At 52.7% G+C, this 14,754-nt stretch overlaps 4 protein-coding genes across 4 annotated transcripts; 2 read left to right on the plus strand and 2 right to left on the minus strand.

Moving 5' to 3' along the window:
* Positions 1–152: 152 nt before the first annotated feature.
* STEHIDRAFT_153082 (acid protease) lies at positions 153–3,480 on the plus strand (the record flags this gene model as incomplete). The annotated part of the gene is made up of 10 exons (XM_007300098.1): positions 153–308; positions 360–430; positions 528–670; positions 1,555–1,658; positions 1,733–1,763; positions 1,816–1,938; positions 2,011–2,070; positions 2,131–2,150; positions 2,235–2,800; positions 2,865–3,480. 10 exons carry the CDS (start codon positions 153–155, stop codon positions 3,478–3,480), a joined length of 1,890 nt encoding a protein of 629 aa, XP_007300160.1.
* A 220-nt stretch (positions 3,481–3,700) lies between these two features.
* STEHIDRAFT_144729 (endo-1,4-beta-xylanase B precursor) lies at positions 3,701–5,898 on the minus strand. The gene is made up of 7 exons (XM_007300099.1): positions 5,465–5,898; positions 4,878–5,410; positions 4,787–4,814; positions 4,218–4,711; positions 4,096–4,158; positions 3,980–4,042; positions 3,701–3,920 (listed from the first exon to the last, which is right to left on the minus strand). The coding sequence occupies exons 2-6, from the start codon at positions 5,119–5,121 to the stop codon at positions 4,005–4,007; spliced, it is 867 nt and encodes a 288-aa protein (XP_007300161.1). The 5' UTR covers positions 5,122–5,410; positions 5,465–5,898; the 3' UTR covers positions 3,701–3,920; positions 3,980–4,004.
* A 330-nt stretch (positions 5,899–6,228) lies between these two features.
* STEHIDRAFT_165753 (uncharacterized protein) lies at positions 6,229–12,511 on the plus strand. Its single transcript, XM_007300100.1, has 8 exons — positions 6,229–6,338; positions 6,396–6,552; positions 6,609–7,040; positions 7,094–11,109; positions 11,164–11,374; positions 11,440–11,573; positions 11,632–11,723; positions 11,780–12,511. Exons 1-8 carry the CDS (start codon positions 6,258–6,260, stop codon positions 12,432–12,434), a joined length of 5,778 nt encoding a protein of 1,925 aa, XP_007300162.1. The 5' UTR covers positions 6,229–6,257; the 3' UTR covers positions 12,435–12,511.
* A 333-nt stretch (positions 12,512–12,844) lies between these two features.
* STEHIDRAFT_137142 (uncharacterized protein) lies at positions 12,845–14,243 on the minus strand (the record flags this gene model as incomplete). Its single annotated transcript, XM_007300101.1, has 2 exons — positions 12,845–13,261; positions 13,392–14,243. 2 exons carry the CDS (start codon positions 14,241–14,243, stop codon positions 12,845–12,847), a joined length of 1,269 nt encoding a protein of 422 aa, XP_007300163.1.
* Positions 14,244–14,754: the final 511 nt, after the last annotated feature.

The raw sequence follows: 14,754 nt of genomic DNA on the forward strand, positions 1-14,754 counted from the left end.
TCCGGGATATCTTTCGGACGCTTACTGCCTCAGGAGGAGACTTCCGAAGTCGTTATATGCCCTCATTTACAATCGTCAGCTCGTGATATATAAAGCAAGGACTGGGGCGTATTCCTCCGCCGACCGAGTGACTTCCGTCTTACCCACTAATCATGGTATTTCCTAGGCCTTCCTCGGTCTTTGCCCTCCTCTTTTTCTCCTATGTCGCTGCTTCCTCTTCGGATCCCTTCGACAACCAGCTAGGTCTCACTCACCCCAAAATATCCTCAGATCAAACTGTTTTATACAATGTAACCGATGAAGTTGTGGTTCGTAATCCTTTCGCTGTGATCGTAGCTATATTTCATGTTACTTTATAGGCCAATCAAGGCCCAGGGGGCTCATGTCAAAGCGCAGACAAGCTCCACCAGAGGGCGTGGGCCGCACAGGGGTGAGTTATTCGACCATCACAATACCCTCTGCCTATCCACCGGCGGTTCGTGGACACTCATCGTTTCACATGACTGATATGCCTACCATCTATACAGCTGTGACCCTGACCGCTCCAATGGCTTTTTGTCGTCCCACAATTGCTTCAACAAAGGAGGCAAGGCTTACTTCTGCTATCAGAACGGAGAATCGAAGTGTTGGAACCCGAAGAGCAGCGTCAAGAACGCGAACAAGGAGAACGGTGAATGTTTTATATGAAGGTTTCTTTGCTAAAGGGGGAGGGGCTGGATTCATGTGGAATGCTCCGTATTGTTTAGTTGGTTCGGTTCGGCAATTGAATTTGTACTCCCCGCTTCTCATCGTCAATTCCTGCGTGCAGCGTCGAAGTGGGCCTCCAGGTCTCGAAATACCAGAGACTGAACGGGGAAGAGGTGCTCCCAGATACTACGCCGTCCACGCAATCAGACCTAGCGAAGACAATCTGGAAAAATCTGATCAAAGAAATTGTGGGATACTTAGTACGATATGTGGCATGAGGTCAGTCGCACTTGACAGTCTTCTAGGCGGCCTCAGAAGGCTTCTGACACCACTTGTCGCTGTACATATCTTGCAGGGAGGGAGTGTTCGAGTTCGTAAGTTGCAAATCGTTTACGTCAAATTGAACCTCAGCTTTACACTCCGCCGCCGCGCCACTCAAACTCCCGGGCCAGCCGATCCGTGATCAACTTCCACCAAACTTCCACTAAGTATCGAGTCAGGGCATGGCCTCGAGTTCAGAGCTGTGTAGGGACCTTCCGCGAAAGGTTAACGCTAAGCCTTAGGTGCCCATCGTTGCAACTGATGCAGAGATGTACTTGAAACCACTTGGGAACCTCCGTAAAACCCGCCGTCCTCACAATCCGCCTCGTTAGAGGAATTCTCCCTCCTGATACTTAGAGCTGTGTGATGTGCATCAGGTGCTGTGCCCGGTCATAGCAAATTTGGGGTTTAAATACCTATGATCTCGACCATGTCTCCACGCTTGCCAGATCTCCTCCAATTTGACTGCGATGTTGAAGTTGTTATTTATTCTACTATTTCACTTTCAGACGGGCATGTGCCAGGCTACCTTACCTGTGACCGTAGAGAAGCGCGCAGCCTCGTTCTCGTCTCCTTCTGGGATCCTATTCAAGTACGGCTCAACTTCCAGTGCCTCTTCCTCCGGATCGGCCCAGCCAGATATTGCGAACGTAAGAAACAACTTAGTGAGTTTTATGCCCCTTCACCGCCGTCGAACAATAACACATTGCTGACATCCTTATAGTATCGTACTGATATCGACATTGGGGGGCAAGGTCAGTCTTACATAATCTCGTTTCACAACTAATTTGACACGGTGTGCTGTAGCTGTCACTGTCCAGATAGATACAGGCTCAACCGACCTCTGGGTGTTTCCACAAGAGACTCTGAAAGATATTACGTTTTCTGAGGACGTCAAGTCTCTAAACTTAACTTACGGCGCAGGATCAGGTTCGTCTTTGCGACGACTACATATCGTTCGGAACACGACTTGAGGATATATTACCCCAATATTACCCATAGCTGCAGGGCCCGTCGCGTTTGCGCCCTTCTCAATCGGTGAATACTCAGTCGAGTCACAAGGTACGATTTTCCTACTATATATCACACTGGTGTCACGGTGATAATATAATCGTTTACTAGCTTTTGTGAACGCGACACAGGTATGTTCAATTTCCCTAGTCAAATGTACGATCATCCTTTAAAAGGCTACTACTCGGGTGTTTTTTTCCGTCCCGCCACCACAGTTCACGGAGTTTCAAGACATCCTGTTCTCTCAGGGAGTCTTCGGTATTCTTGGTCTAGGATTCAATACCGACGATGGTGCTTCTCCGATATTGTCCGCCGTGGTCGATGCATACCACAACTCTACGCAAGGCCAAAGTCCCCTCGGGAACATCTTCTACCAGGACAAGTCACTTCCCAACTTCATTTCCATCATGCTTGGACGCTCTGGCGATCTCGACGAAACCTCCGACGGGATGTTCACGATATCAGAATACGTCCACGGGTTCGAAAACATTGGGAACATGCCGAAGTTGGAACAATACAATACTGGCTCACAGGCACGATGGACCGTCTTGTTGGATGGTGTATCGGTAAATGGGATGAATATTCCGTTGAGCTCGAGCTTGAAGGGTGTGCCTAAAAGAAAATATGTCACCCTCCTCGACACGGGCGCTACGCAAGCTCGTCTGCCTCAGACCGTCGTTGATGCGATTTACGGTGGCATGCCGAATGCGACCTTCGACAAGCTGCATGGGTATTGGATTTTACCATGCAATTCGACCGCAGACGTTCGCTTTACATTCGGGTATGTTTGATCGATTGGGTTTCAGGGGTATTTCTGATAGCGATGTTCATGTTATGCTGGGCAGCGGTCAGGAAATTCCCATCCATCCTCTCGATCTTACCAAGATCACGACTTTCCTTACCTCCGACAACAAGAAGACCGTCGTCTGCACCTCCATTCCATACATCACCAACAACTTCATAGGCCAAGGATTCGATGCATCCCTCGGCGATGCATTCCTTCGTAACGTTTACTCCCTCTTTGACTACGGAGACTTCGAAGACCCAGAAAAAAACGACGTCAAGAACGCCTATATCCAACTCTTACCTCTCGAAAAACCCAAAGACTCACTCGTAGACTTCAACGACAGTCGCAAGAAAGCACTCGCGCGAAGTGCACCGGAGGCTACGTTTGAGCAAATTCGACAGACGCTTGGTTCGGCTGCATCCTCGACTGATGGACCGTCATCCCCGGATCGTGTGGAGGCGGATGGACCGGGCTCGACGGATGGTGGCGACTCAGCTGATCAAATGGGTTGGTTCGGTCCTGTCGTCGTTGGACTGCTTGGCGGAAACGTTTTGGTTGGGGCCGTCCTTTGCGTGTTGGCGCTGGTTATGTGCGCGAGGAAGAGAGCGTCGACGGGTCGGAGGGTGAGGGGGGCGCCGATGTATGTGCCTGTTGGTTTCAAGGCTGATGAGTAGAGCTCGTGCCATGCTGTGCTCATGCGGGCAAGGTGGTTGGTTCTGGCGCCGTGATGGTCGAGAGCATTTTGCGATGGGAAACACTTGAATTCTCGAACTCTTTATGTATTCTCGTTTCACAATTTTGGACACTCATAAGATCTTGTTAGCTTGGCACCTTGTATTGCTTCCGGCTGCTCTTACACCTACCGAACAGGAACTCATTCGAACGTTACCGTCAGGCGTATTAGTTTTCTGTGTAGATCTTTGACACGTCGTGAGAGAGAGCGAATCGCAGGATGACAGCCTCTGAATTTCCAATCCATGCCAGCAGCGCTATTAACAAACTACACGAGCGCTTCTCGTACGAAACCCTTGTACAACACATTCCAAGATTTTCAAACACAACCACGATAGAGTGGTCGCAAACGTCTGCATACAAAAGCACGAACCACGACCTACTAAAACGATCATCAGCAATCGACAGAGGTTCGATCATTCATAACACGGCAAAACTCACCAGCTACGAGTGCGTGCACTCCTATCTAGAGGCATTGAGAGTAGTAGGAGTTGGAAGTCTTGCCTGTGCGAGAAGTCAGTACCCCAGAGTCGAGAAAACATCTTAAAAGCACTGACAAGTTCCAGAGGAGCAGCAAGTGGGTCCCGCAAATCCTATTCCACCACATTGACCATAGAGGGCTGAATGTCGAGTAAGGAGTCAGAGCAAGGCCTTCCTTACGATAAGAAAACAAACATACCGGAGCAAGATCCTGATGGAGGGGAGGACGAGGTCGGAGCAGAACCCGCAGACGTGCTAGTCGGTGCTGGAGCGCTAGATGGGCTCGTCGTACCGTCACTAACCGTAACTGAATTAGAACCACTGCTCTGGTATCCCTCCGTCGCAAGGATCTGGTAGTTGGGCGAGCCAAGTGTCAAGCCGGCCCCCTCCCACGCGCTCCAGTGATTGGCGACGGTAACGGTCCCGCTTGTACGGTGGGTCTGACGAACGGACCAGTACTGGTAGAACGTCGCGGTACCTTCGATGGAGGGCTCGTTGACGCGCTGAGTACGGTAGATATTGTAGACGGAGCCATCAGAGGTGACTGAACCGAGCTGTGTAGCGCCGGTGCTAGGGTCATAGCTGCCAAAACTCTCGACGATGTAGTATTCGACGAGCGGATTCTCAAACCAGCCGTAGACGGAAAGATACTCGTTGCCACTTGGCGCGAAGGTACTGGTGTAAGAGATGGATCTGGTAACGACGTGCTCATGTCAATACGGGCGCGTGGAGCAGGAGTTCGATGAGATGAGAAGGGTTCGTGTGTACCTGGAGGCACCGGGATTCCAGCCCTTTCCTAGTGTTCATGTCAATACGGGCGCGTGGGACAGGAGTTCGGTGAGAAGGGTTCAGCCCTTACCGGCAACGAAGTTGTCGCAGTTTGTCCACTGGACACTGTAAGAGCCGGCATCACCGTTGGTGTAGGTCACATCCCCTCCACCGTCGGTCCAGAAAGAGTAGTAAAAACCGTTGTTGGTCCCGGTCTCACTTGGAGTACCGGCGCGTGGGGTGAGGGTGGTGTTAAACTGGTCAGCAGTCCAGGGAAATGCGAGGGTACCGGTGATGACGGCGCAAGCGGTGAGAAGACTAGTGAAAGAAAACATGACGAGAAGTTGGTGGAGAGGTTAGGAAAACTGGCCTGAGGACGAGATCAAGCTGATGGCTATATCTCTCTGTCGCTCTCCTTTTTGTTGACAACGCAACCCCGAATTGATTCCGATATGGATATCATCTTGTGCTGTTTTGAAGCGAGAAAGTTCCGGCTTAATGAACATCGCCCTGGGTCACCATGGGCTCCAATGTCGGTGGGTCGCAATGCTACGACAACGTACGACTAATTGGGTACACGGAAGAAAGAATACGAGTCGAAGTTTCGGAAAAACCATGTGCACTCTGATCAAGAGATCAGCGACTGGAGTGTCTCGGGCCTGCCATTTAACTACACACCTTGTTCCACGCGCATAACTCTGTTCTCGAGCTGCCAGCCTCTATTGTACCCCTCTGGTATGCCGATAATCACCCTCTACAGAGGCAGGTCCTCATGACAAGTCACATCTAATAGTCTGGTACCGAAGTTTACCACTTCGGTGCCGGCGACGGAAAGCTCTTGGCGGAAGGTTCTTGAGTCCAGTCTGACTGTTTGTTGCTTGAGCTCTACGATATCTGAGAAAACGTGATGAGTGCAGGGCAGGCTCGATCGAGCACAAGCAGCCCAGAGAGCAAGTATTGAGGAAACTGTTGGCGAGTATGCATGGTATACACGGTAAAGACTCATTGAACATAATTTTAGACCTCAATAATTGTCGGTGACTGTTCGGAACGTTATTTATGTTGTAGGTGTGATGATCAATTCGACGACGTCAGAAGCATGCATATGAAGCCTAGCGGCAGTCGAAAGACAACTGGAGGGATGGGTGACCAGGGAGTACTAGTGGTCATATACACATGACCTAACAACAAATCGTAAGCCGCAAGACGCGATAGACAAGAGATAGAGAGGGAAAGATACAAGAGATGGGGGAAGTTGGAAGAAAGGACAGAACTAACGTGTGGCAAACACTGAGCGAACTCGTCGGAAAGCTCCGAGACTCTGGCCGAGACCAATGCACGTGACGACGCGTCGCGTTCGCGCCTGCGAAAGTTGTGCGAAAGTGTCTACAATTGACTCAAGCCAACACGGCTTCCTCTCTTCCACCATCATCACATTGTCACTTTCCTCAGGACATCTGCACATTCAGATATGAATGTGTGCCAGCTGCCCAATTTTCCCCAGGTTCAGGTCTCGCGGACGGAGGCCGAAGCTGATGAAACGACTCCAGAGGTATGTCGTATAAGCGCACGTTGCCCGCGTTGCGCTAATTGTTGTTTTGTCCTACAGTTTATATCGGTAAAACTCGTCAATAACAAGGCTCGAATCAGAATATCACCATCTATCATTCAACTCGACACTCTTCCATCACGCGCACAGCTCTTCACAAGTTCGAATACACGGGGCTGGTTTTTTGCTATAACCTATGGAGGGCCAGGAGGAGTAGGTGAGTCTTCCAATATTGGCCTTCTGTATGAAATTCTCAGCAAAGAGCACCTGTAGCCTTGGCTGGCTCGCAGGTATCGCATATGCGCTCGCGATTGCTGGAGGTCACGGACACCTACAAGGAGCTATACACGCCACAACGAACGATGCAGCTTGGCTCGGTCATTCCCCATTATCTCGCATTCGCTTTGAACGACTCTAGGCTTATCATGGGCCTGAAGAGTGGAGAGATCGCAGTATTTGACTCTGAATCACTATGTACACCTGGAACGAACGAGATTCAGCCACTTCATACATTCTCCTCGCCCACTGGTGGCCCGGCTCGCTTTATTATGCCGAACCCAGGAGACCTACCTGAATTGGTTGCCGTGCTTCGCGAACCAGATGGACGCACAGATAGCCAGCTGCTTGAAGTTCTGGACGTGGCAAAATTCCAGACAATTACGGGGTGGAGGAGTGGAGGGTCGCCAAAGACATATCCAACCAGCTGTACGCACCTTCGATATACCCTTTTGATACGATTGGCTGATTCCTTTCCGCAGTGGCCTGGTCACCGAAGGGGAAACAACTGGCGATCGGTCTCAAAAGTGGCGACATCATCACCTTCAGTCCCACGGAACCTGCACACCCAAAGTCGTTCATTCCTCACCCAGCCGCGAGCAACGGCCAAAGTCTCGTGCACGCCACATGGCTATCAAATCCTCTGTTCTACACCATGTATGCCCCAACCGACCCTTTCGACGTCAATGCCGAGCAAACGCACGTAGTTATCTCCCATGATTCTAAGCGTAACACGGCACTAGACACTCGAATCCCTTTGAACTTCTTTCCTACGGCAGTTCGTCCGCCAGGCGCTTTCCCTCTCGTCATGCGAAATTGGGATCCTGCCAAAATCTTGATGCTCATGGGCGATGGCACTACGGCCGACATTGGCATCATTGGACATGTCGCCATCTCACCCACAGAAGACAGATGGCAACGCATCACGCTCGAGGACATCGCAACCCCCAGCATGCCGTTGGATGATGACTCACAGGAGACGACGATGTTAGGGTTCGAGCTGGATCTCCACAACACAATATCGTACGCTGATACTAAAGCGTCCGGAGAGACGGTCGATCTCCCTCCTCCGCCAATCGCGTATGCGTATTGTAGCGACGGAACAATTTGCGCTTGGTTTATCATCAACAGAAATGGTACGCCCTATCCTGGTATGCTGACCGGCGAATCATCCGCTCCCGCCGCCTTCAGCAGTCCACCAGCACTCGCGACTCCCGCCCAACAGCCCGCCCAACAGCCCGCCCAAACCACCTCCTTCCCCACCCCCACACCTTCTTCGTTTGGGCAACCATCGGGTTTCGGACAGCCCACTTCAGCGTTTGGACAGCCCTCCTTTGGACAACCAGCGTTCGGACAAGCTTCGTCGGGCTCAGCGTTTGGACAAAATGCACCCAGTTCGTCGTCGGCCGGAGGCGCATTTTCTGCTTTCGCTACGGCAGGCCCGTCGAAGTTCGGCCAGACAGGCTTTGGAGCTTTCGGGTCAGCTACTCCCCCAGCCCCTACTCCAGCACCCGCACCCCCTATACAAGAACAGTTGTCAGAATCGATGGACGATACTCCGACAGAGGCAGCTGCTCCCAATTTCGGCTTTGGTGGTATGTCTCTCGGCGGTGATGCCCCCTCTCAGTCAAACTCAGGCGCGACTGGCAATAACATGTTCGGATCTTTCGGGGCGCAAATTACACAACCTGCACAACCAGCCGCTTCACCGACTCCTCCCGCGCCAGCACCTTCGTCTGGATTCGGGCAGCCTAGCTTCGGTATGAGCACCGCTAATACCGCTCCCGCTTTTGGACAGAGCTCTTTTGGCTCCCAGCCTGCTTTCGGACAGAGCAGTTTCGGAGCAAAACCTGCTTCTGCCTTCGGTGCGCCCGCCTTCGGTCAATCTAGCTTTGGAAGTCCTTCACCGAGCGCCACACCTACCGCGCCAGCTTCGTCCGGGTCTGCTTTCGGTGGCGGTGGAGGGTTTGGCAGTTACGCCACATCTGGGTTGTCTTCTTTCGGTGCCGCCGCAAAACAGGGCGATTCGAGCACTCCCGCCTGGAAGACTGCTGGTAATAGTGAAGGTATCAAATCCTTCGGTGGAGGTCCTCAGACGGTTTTCGGCGCTCCAGCTTTCGGTGGTCAACCGTCTACACCTTCTCCTTCCGTCACACCGTCTACACCGGCACAGATGCCACCGCCTCCCCAAACCAACATTGACCCATCCATGTCCTCCGATTCACCACCACCCGCAGCGCCTCCTGCGTTCGCTACACCCGCTTCTCCCCCGTCCGAACCCACCACGCCTGTTATGCGGCCACCTAAAGCCCACGGGCTGGAATCCCCACTTTCGTCTCCGGACAATTCTCCAAAACCTGCACCAGCTCCAGTACCGGCACCAGCACCGGCAAAACCACAGGTTACGGGGAACGCGTTCTCGGGCTTCAAGACGACGGCGTCGCCTTTCACTGCAAGCAAACTCTCCGGGACTGGCTTTGGGGTAAGCTTGAACGAGGAATCTCCGTTCGTGAAGGCGGCGAAACAGTCGCAGGACAGTGACAGCCGCAGTGCTTTCAGTGGAGGAGCTTTCTCGAGTTCCGACCTGACTACGACTACTCCAGCCGGGAAACCACCGGTGTCTGCGTTCGGACAACCGTCCGCTCTAGGGGCTCAAAAGTCGGTGTTTGGTCAACCCGCTTTCGGGCAGTCTGCGTTCGGGCAGTCTGCTTTTGGACAGTCTGCATTCGGGAAATCTGCATTCGGGCAATCCTCTTCGTTTGGTCAGTCGTCCTCGTTCGGATCGGAGCCGGCTACGCCTTCTCCGCCTCAATCTACAACGCCAGCTTCGACGACTCCGTTGGGCACCCCTGCGGTTCCTTCTGGGTTTGGGGCGTTCAGTGCGTTCAGCGGGGGGCAGAGTGCGTTTGGGAAGCTGGCCGGGCAGTCAGACAAGCCCAAGCCCTCCTTCCTTGAATTGTTGAAGGCAGGGGGTCAGGGTGATAATGATGTGTTGAAGTCTAAGGCGACAGAGGAGGTGAAGAAGGAAGAACCGTCGACGACGCCTACGACAACTCCGCAGAAGCCTCCGCCTGTTCAGCCTGAGGCATCTACGACGCCAAAAGGGAAACCTGAGGAGGTCAAGGGATCGTCGAGAGCCCCTACGCCTCCGAAAGCGGCTGCTACAGAGGAACTGTCGCAGAGTACAGACTCTGCTGCGTCGTCGTTCGTGGACGTCTCGAGGGAAGAGAAAGGCAAAGAAGCAGAGGATGAAGGGGCCGAACAGCAAGTTCCGCCTTCGCCTACTTCGGAAGACGCAGAGGGAGAAGAGTATATCGATGATACGGTGGACTTTTTGTCAGATGGATACGAGCCAGAGGAGCCACCCGAAGAAGACGAGGACGAGGATGACGATGAGTTCGAAGAGGAGATCATTGGTCCGACCGAATTGGAGCAGATTCCAGAGGAGGATGAGCCAGATACCGACGCCACGGAGACCAAGCCCCTTCCTACCGAAGCTGAAATCAAGGCGGCTGAAGAAGAAAAGAAAACTACCGTCAGGCCTTCCATGATTCCGGTCCCTCCTTCACGCTCTGCCACCCTCACGCCCAAGCCCAGTATCAAGATCGAGCCTACCACACCCGAGATGCCCAAGACTGGCTCTCGAGCTCAGAGCACCACTCCTCCTGGGTCTCCGAAGCTGCAAGCCGCGGAGGTGTTCCAGCCTACGCCACAAGCACCGTCGCCGTCAGGATCTCCTGCCTTGGGCGCAGCGATCGGTCTCGGTCGTCCCAGCACACGACCGCTTCGCAGTTCGCCCTTGGCCGGAGAGGCAGTGGCCGGTGACGAGGAAACGGAGAAGAAAGCTACTGGCACACCATCGCTGGCTGCACCCAAACCCAAACCTGCTTCACCCAAACCTGCTTTCGGCTCATGGGGTTCCCCTCCTGTCGCCCCCTCCACCGCAGGAACATCCCCGTCCGAAGTCAAGCCTCCAACTTCAACTCTGTTCGGTGCTGGTAGCGCGACGCGTGGAACACCGCCCCCTATACTCAAACCAGAGCCTATCATCATGCCTACCGTCCTTTCGCCACCGGGCACCGAGAAGAAATCACCACGACCGAAAACACCGCCACTCCTTTCGTCATTTGGGTTTGGAAGACCAAGTGCCACCTCATCGGCGGGTCAGACCGCACCCGGGACAAAAGCTCCGACGACGCTGGGTAGTGCGTTTGGCGGGGGAGCGCCATCTGGTGGGAGTCTTTTCAACAAGACTCCCAGTTCGGGTGCGGGCTCTACGACGCCTCCGTCGGGTACGAAGCCGGCCCCACCGTCTGTCCAACCTCAACAGAAGACGGCTTTCGGGTCTGTGTTCTCACCCGCTCCGGCTCCAGCTCCCGGGCAAGGTGCTCAGCCGCAGAAACAAGTGCCGACGCAGACGCCGTTGGAAGCTTTGGAGGAGGGAATGCAGAGGGAGTGTGCGAAGCTGTTTGTCGATTTGGGCAAGGAGTTGGAAGACGTAAGCACAACTTTCACTGTCTGCCCCTTTTCATTCGCTGATTTTCTGTTACAGTTGAAGACATTGGCCCAGGAGGCGAACAAGAAGCGGGAAGAGTTGATCCGTCCATCCCCCGCTGCACAACAGCAAGGTGTACCAACAATGAACGACATCCAAATGTTCGGAAAGAAGGTCAAGGATGCTAGGAAGGAGGTCGAGGCACTGGAGAAGCTGTGTGACGGATACCGACTTTCAGTCCAAGAGGCAGAGAGCGATTTGCTCAAAGGTTTGTCCTGTCACATCATCCATTCTGCGTTGACGACGACAATAATACTGATTCTGTCGATACAGCGAAGACGAGGAAGGAAGAGATTGTGCGTCTGGACATAGCTAAATCAGATGCGGAGTTTACGAGGATGTTGAAGACGAGGAGCTTGAATCCTGAGCATATGGAGACGCAGACGCTACTGAGGAGGGAGATTCGGGTGCGTATCAACTATTTCCCAGTTACGAAGGCCTTTACCCTGATGTTTCTATCTAAAGGCAATGCGCGAACTTGTGGAAAAACTCGAGGGTCATTTGCAAGCTTCGAAGAGGAAGCTCGCACATAGTAAGACGGGCAAGCCTGGCCTGAAGTACGTATACCTACATATATTTTCTTGAGATTAGTTCTCACGTCTGGTGGAAACAGGCCTCCCTCCCTCGACACCGTCAACCGGACCTTCCGCAATATCGATATCGCCATCGATCAACAGATGGTCGAGATCAAGAAACTCACTGCTCGGATGTCCAAACTCGAACTCGACGATCCCTCAGCGTCGACCTCCTCTCCTCCCTATGTAAGGGCCACATCCTCGCCACTCCGAGATAAGCGTCTACCAGACCACGATGTTGCCTCGCGACGAGCGAGAGATGTGACGCCGAATGTGGCGGTCACCACAGCGGCAGCGCTCAATGCTGAGAGATTCGCTCATAAATTGAAAGACGCCTTGCTGAAGGTGAGGCGGGAGCCATTTTTGAATACCTCAGCATCCGCGGCTCCTGCCGCCCCCAAAGCATTCGAATCCATTCAGAGGTCCGGTTCTGGCATGAACCTCGAGGGCCTGCACGTTCAACTCACGCCGTCGTCTCCTCCTATGGGAGCCGGGTATTCCCCTCCTCACGGTGGAAGAAGGAGCTCGGGATCCAGGACTCGGACACATGGACAGTCTGTGCCGTTGAACAGGAGTGGTGGAAGTGGAAGCAGGCGCTCACCGACTCCGCCGGCGAGTTTCGATTGGGGACCGTTGCCGAGCGTAAGACCTATGGCTTCGTTAGCGGCGGATGTGAGGGGCACGAAGATGTAGTCAACGTCGAGTAGTATCTTGTCACTTGTATGAATTGTTGCTATCACAGAGCTTTGCCTATGAACGGCCGATTTCAGGACCTGAAGTTTGCAGGGTGACCACTGCCCATCAACCCCCATCTCAAAACGTCCAACACTCCGCATCCTCCGCTTGATGTGATGGATCCATCGAACTAACTTATTAGGTTTGTGTCAAATAAGGAAAATACGACGAGAATTGAGCAACGCGAAACGACGATGTGTCAGAAGTGATAAGTCAACAGGCTCGATCCTTACCAGTCTCAATAATTTCCGAGGCGATTTGAGTCAGCCATCATCGGTGCACATATGTGCCTTCAATTGGCCGCAACACGCACTAGAATGAACCACAATTGAGCGGGCGGCAAGCAACTGCCTACATGATATCTTGGCCTATATACGTAGATCCCACCATTGACTCGACTTATGACACTCCCATTCAATAACTACGTTATCTTCATCCTCTTTACCTACTACCTCTCCTCTGTCCACAGACTCCGTCCCTTTCCCTTCTGCGGCCCCAGTCCTCGTCCTCCGCTCTGTTTCAGAATGAATTCTGTCCGGGACGACGAACCTCATAAACCTAAATCCAGCCATCTGAGAGACGATAACAGTCGATAGACGAGGACATCGTTTGACGAGCTCGCGGACGGTAGGTTTAAGTCGTTCTCCGAGCGCGGTTACAGCAACCATATCGCGCGACAGAAGAACATCACCATCCTCTCCATCGTCGAAGAAGGACACCAATTGTAGAGTGACGAGGGATTGTAGGTTCGGCGTGTTGTCTAGAATGATGTCCCAGAGATGCGTCTGTAATATTCCATGTCAGAGTAACGTTAGCAATTATTGATCAAGCATTGCGTGATTCGGAGGACTGATGTGGCTACCATGATAGTGGGTAGAGCATGCGAAGTAGAGGAAGTCAGGAGATATTACGCACCACAATGATCCGTTCCGCATCATAGTCACTAGCCCACATCAGAGACAACTCAGCGCAAGGGGGCAGGTTTCCCAAAACGCAAGAGATGACGTCCTCTATCCTGGCAGTGGACGCAGTCGTAATGCACACCTTCACCTTCTTCACGCGCAGTTCTTCATTCGCACCATCACCAATCTGGAGAGCGTCTTCTCCTCGGACCAACCATACGCAGTCGACACGAAAATATTCGCCCAAATCTTGTGCTACGACTGCGTTGTGAAAAGACGACATGCGTGGGAACCCAGCAAGTTCTCTCGGATGATCTGCATCCCGTAGAATGATATACGTGAGAAGCTCATGCCGAGCAATGAACTCGCTACACTCTGTGGAGAAGTCCAGGCTGCCTGCCTTGAGCACTAATGCCCGAAGCCCATTGAACGTTATCTGGGTCCAGTCTCCAGGGAATACTGGCACTGATTTGGCGTACACGGTCAAGCGCTTCACGCGAACGCTCTCTGGTCCCCGATCGTACATGTTTCGAAACTTCTTGTAGGCACGTCGCATCCCGTCCAGACGTGCGTCTGTACAATGAATCCGAGATAAAGACACGGATAAGGGGTACTTGATGTTCGCGATGGCGATGGAATGTGTCGTCAATGGAGAGATGCTACGGATATGGACCCGTTGGAGGGAGGGATGTGAGTTGATAGTCTTGATGAAGTCCTCGCCGACTAAGAGATCGTCGAATTTGAGATGCAGGGAGAGGAGGGATGGTAAGATTGTGGATGTTTTGTGTGCGAGAATAGTGCGCTGCAGTAGGTTTTGTGGACCTTCGCGATTGCTGATAATGCTGACGACAAGAAAGAAAGACATGTCTGAAGATTTCCAGCGCGTCAGCTATGCAAAAGAGACACTGGTATGCCCCAGGAACGCTGAACGACCAACCGAATCAACCGCAGGATATCCATGTGTGTATGGAGGAAGAATGCTTCAGCACGTGCACATTTTGTGTTCACGTCGGGGTGACAGATATTAATCCCAATGGTGTCATAGAGATATGGCAGAAAAATCGCTCTTAAAACGCGATTCGTTACGCAAAGACTTCGGAGGGTGGGTTCAAGCTCAACAAGGGGACCACAAGGTGCTTTTGGCGTGTCGGCGATGAGTGGCGAGAACGACAGAGACGAGGGAATATGCACTACTATACTTTGCAAGAGCTCGGTCGGAAGACAAAGTATAGACATTGCAAGGGATGGCTGAGATGCGACGGCGTTGTGGTAAGAAGAAACCGCAATGCTTTACGTCGCTTGCGATACGCCGCGAGCCAGTCTGCGTCCCCAAAAAGGAAAGAGGAACTGATTTCTGCGAACGGGTCTGTTGGGAA

Source organism: Stereum hirsutum, assembly GCF_000264905.1.
Source record: "Stereum hirsutum FP-91666 SS1 unplaced genomic scaffold STEHIscaffold_2, whole genome shotgun sequence".
NCBI classification, from domain to species: domain Eukaryota; kingdom Fungi; phylum Basidiomycota; class Agaricomycetes; order Russulales; family Stereaceae; genus Stereum; species Stereum hirsutum.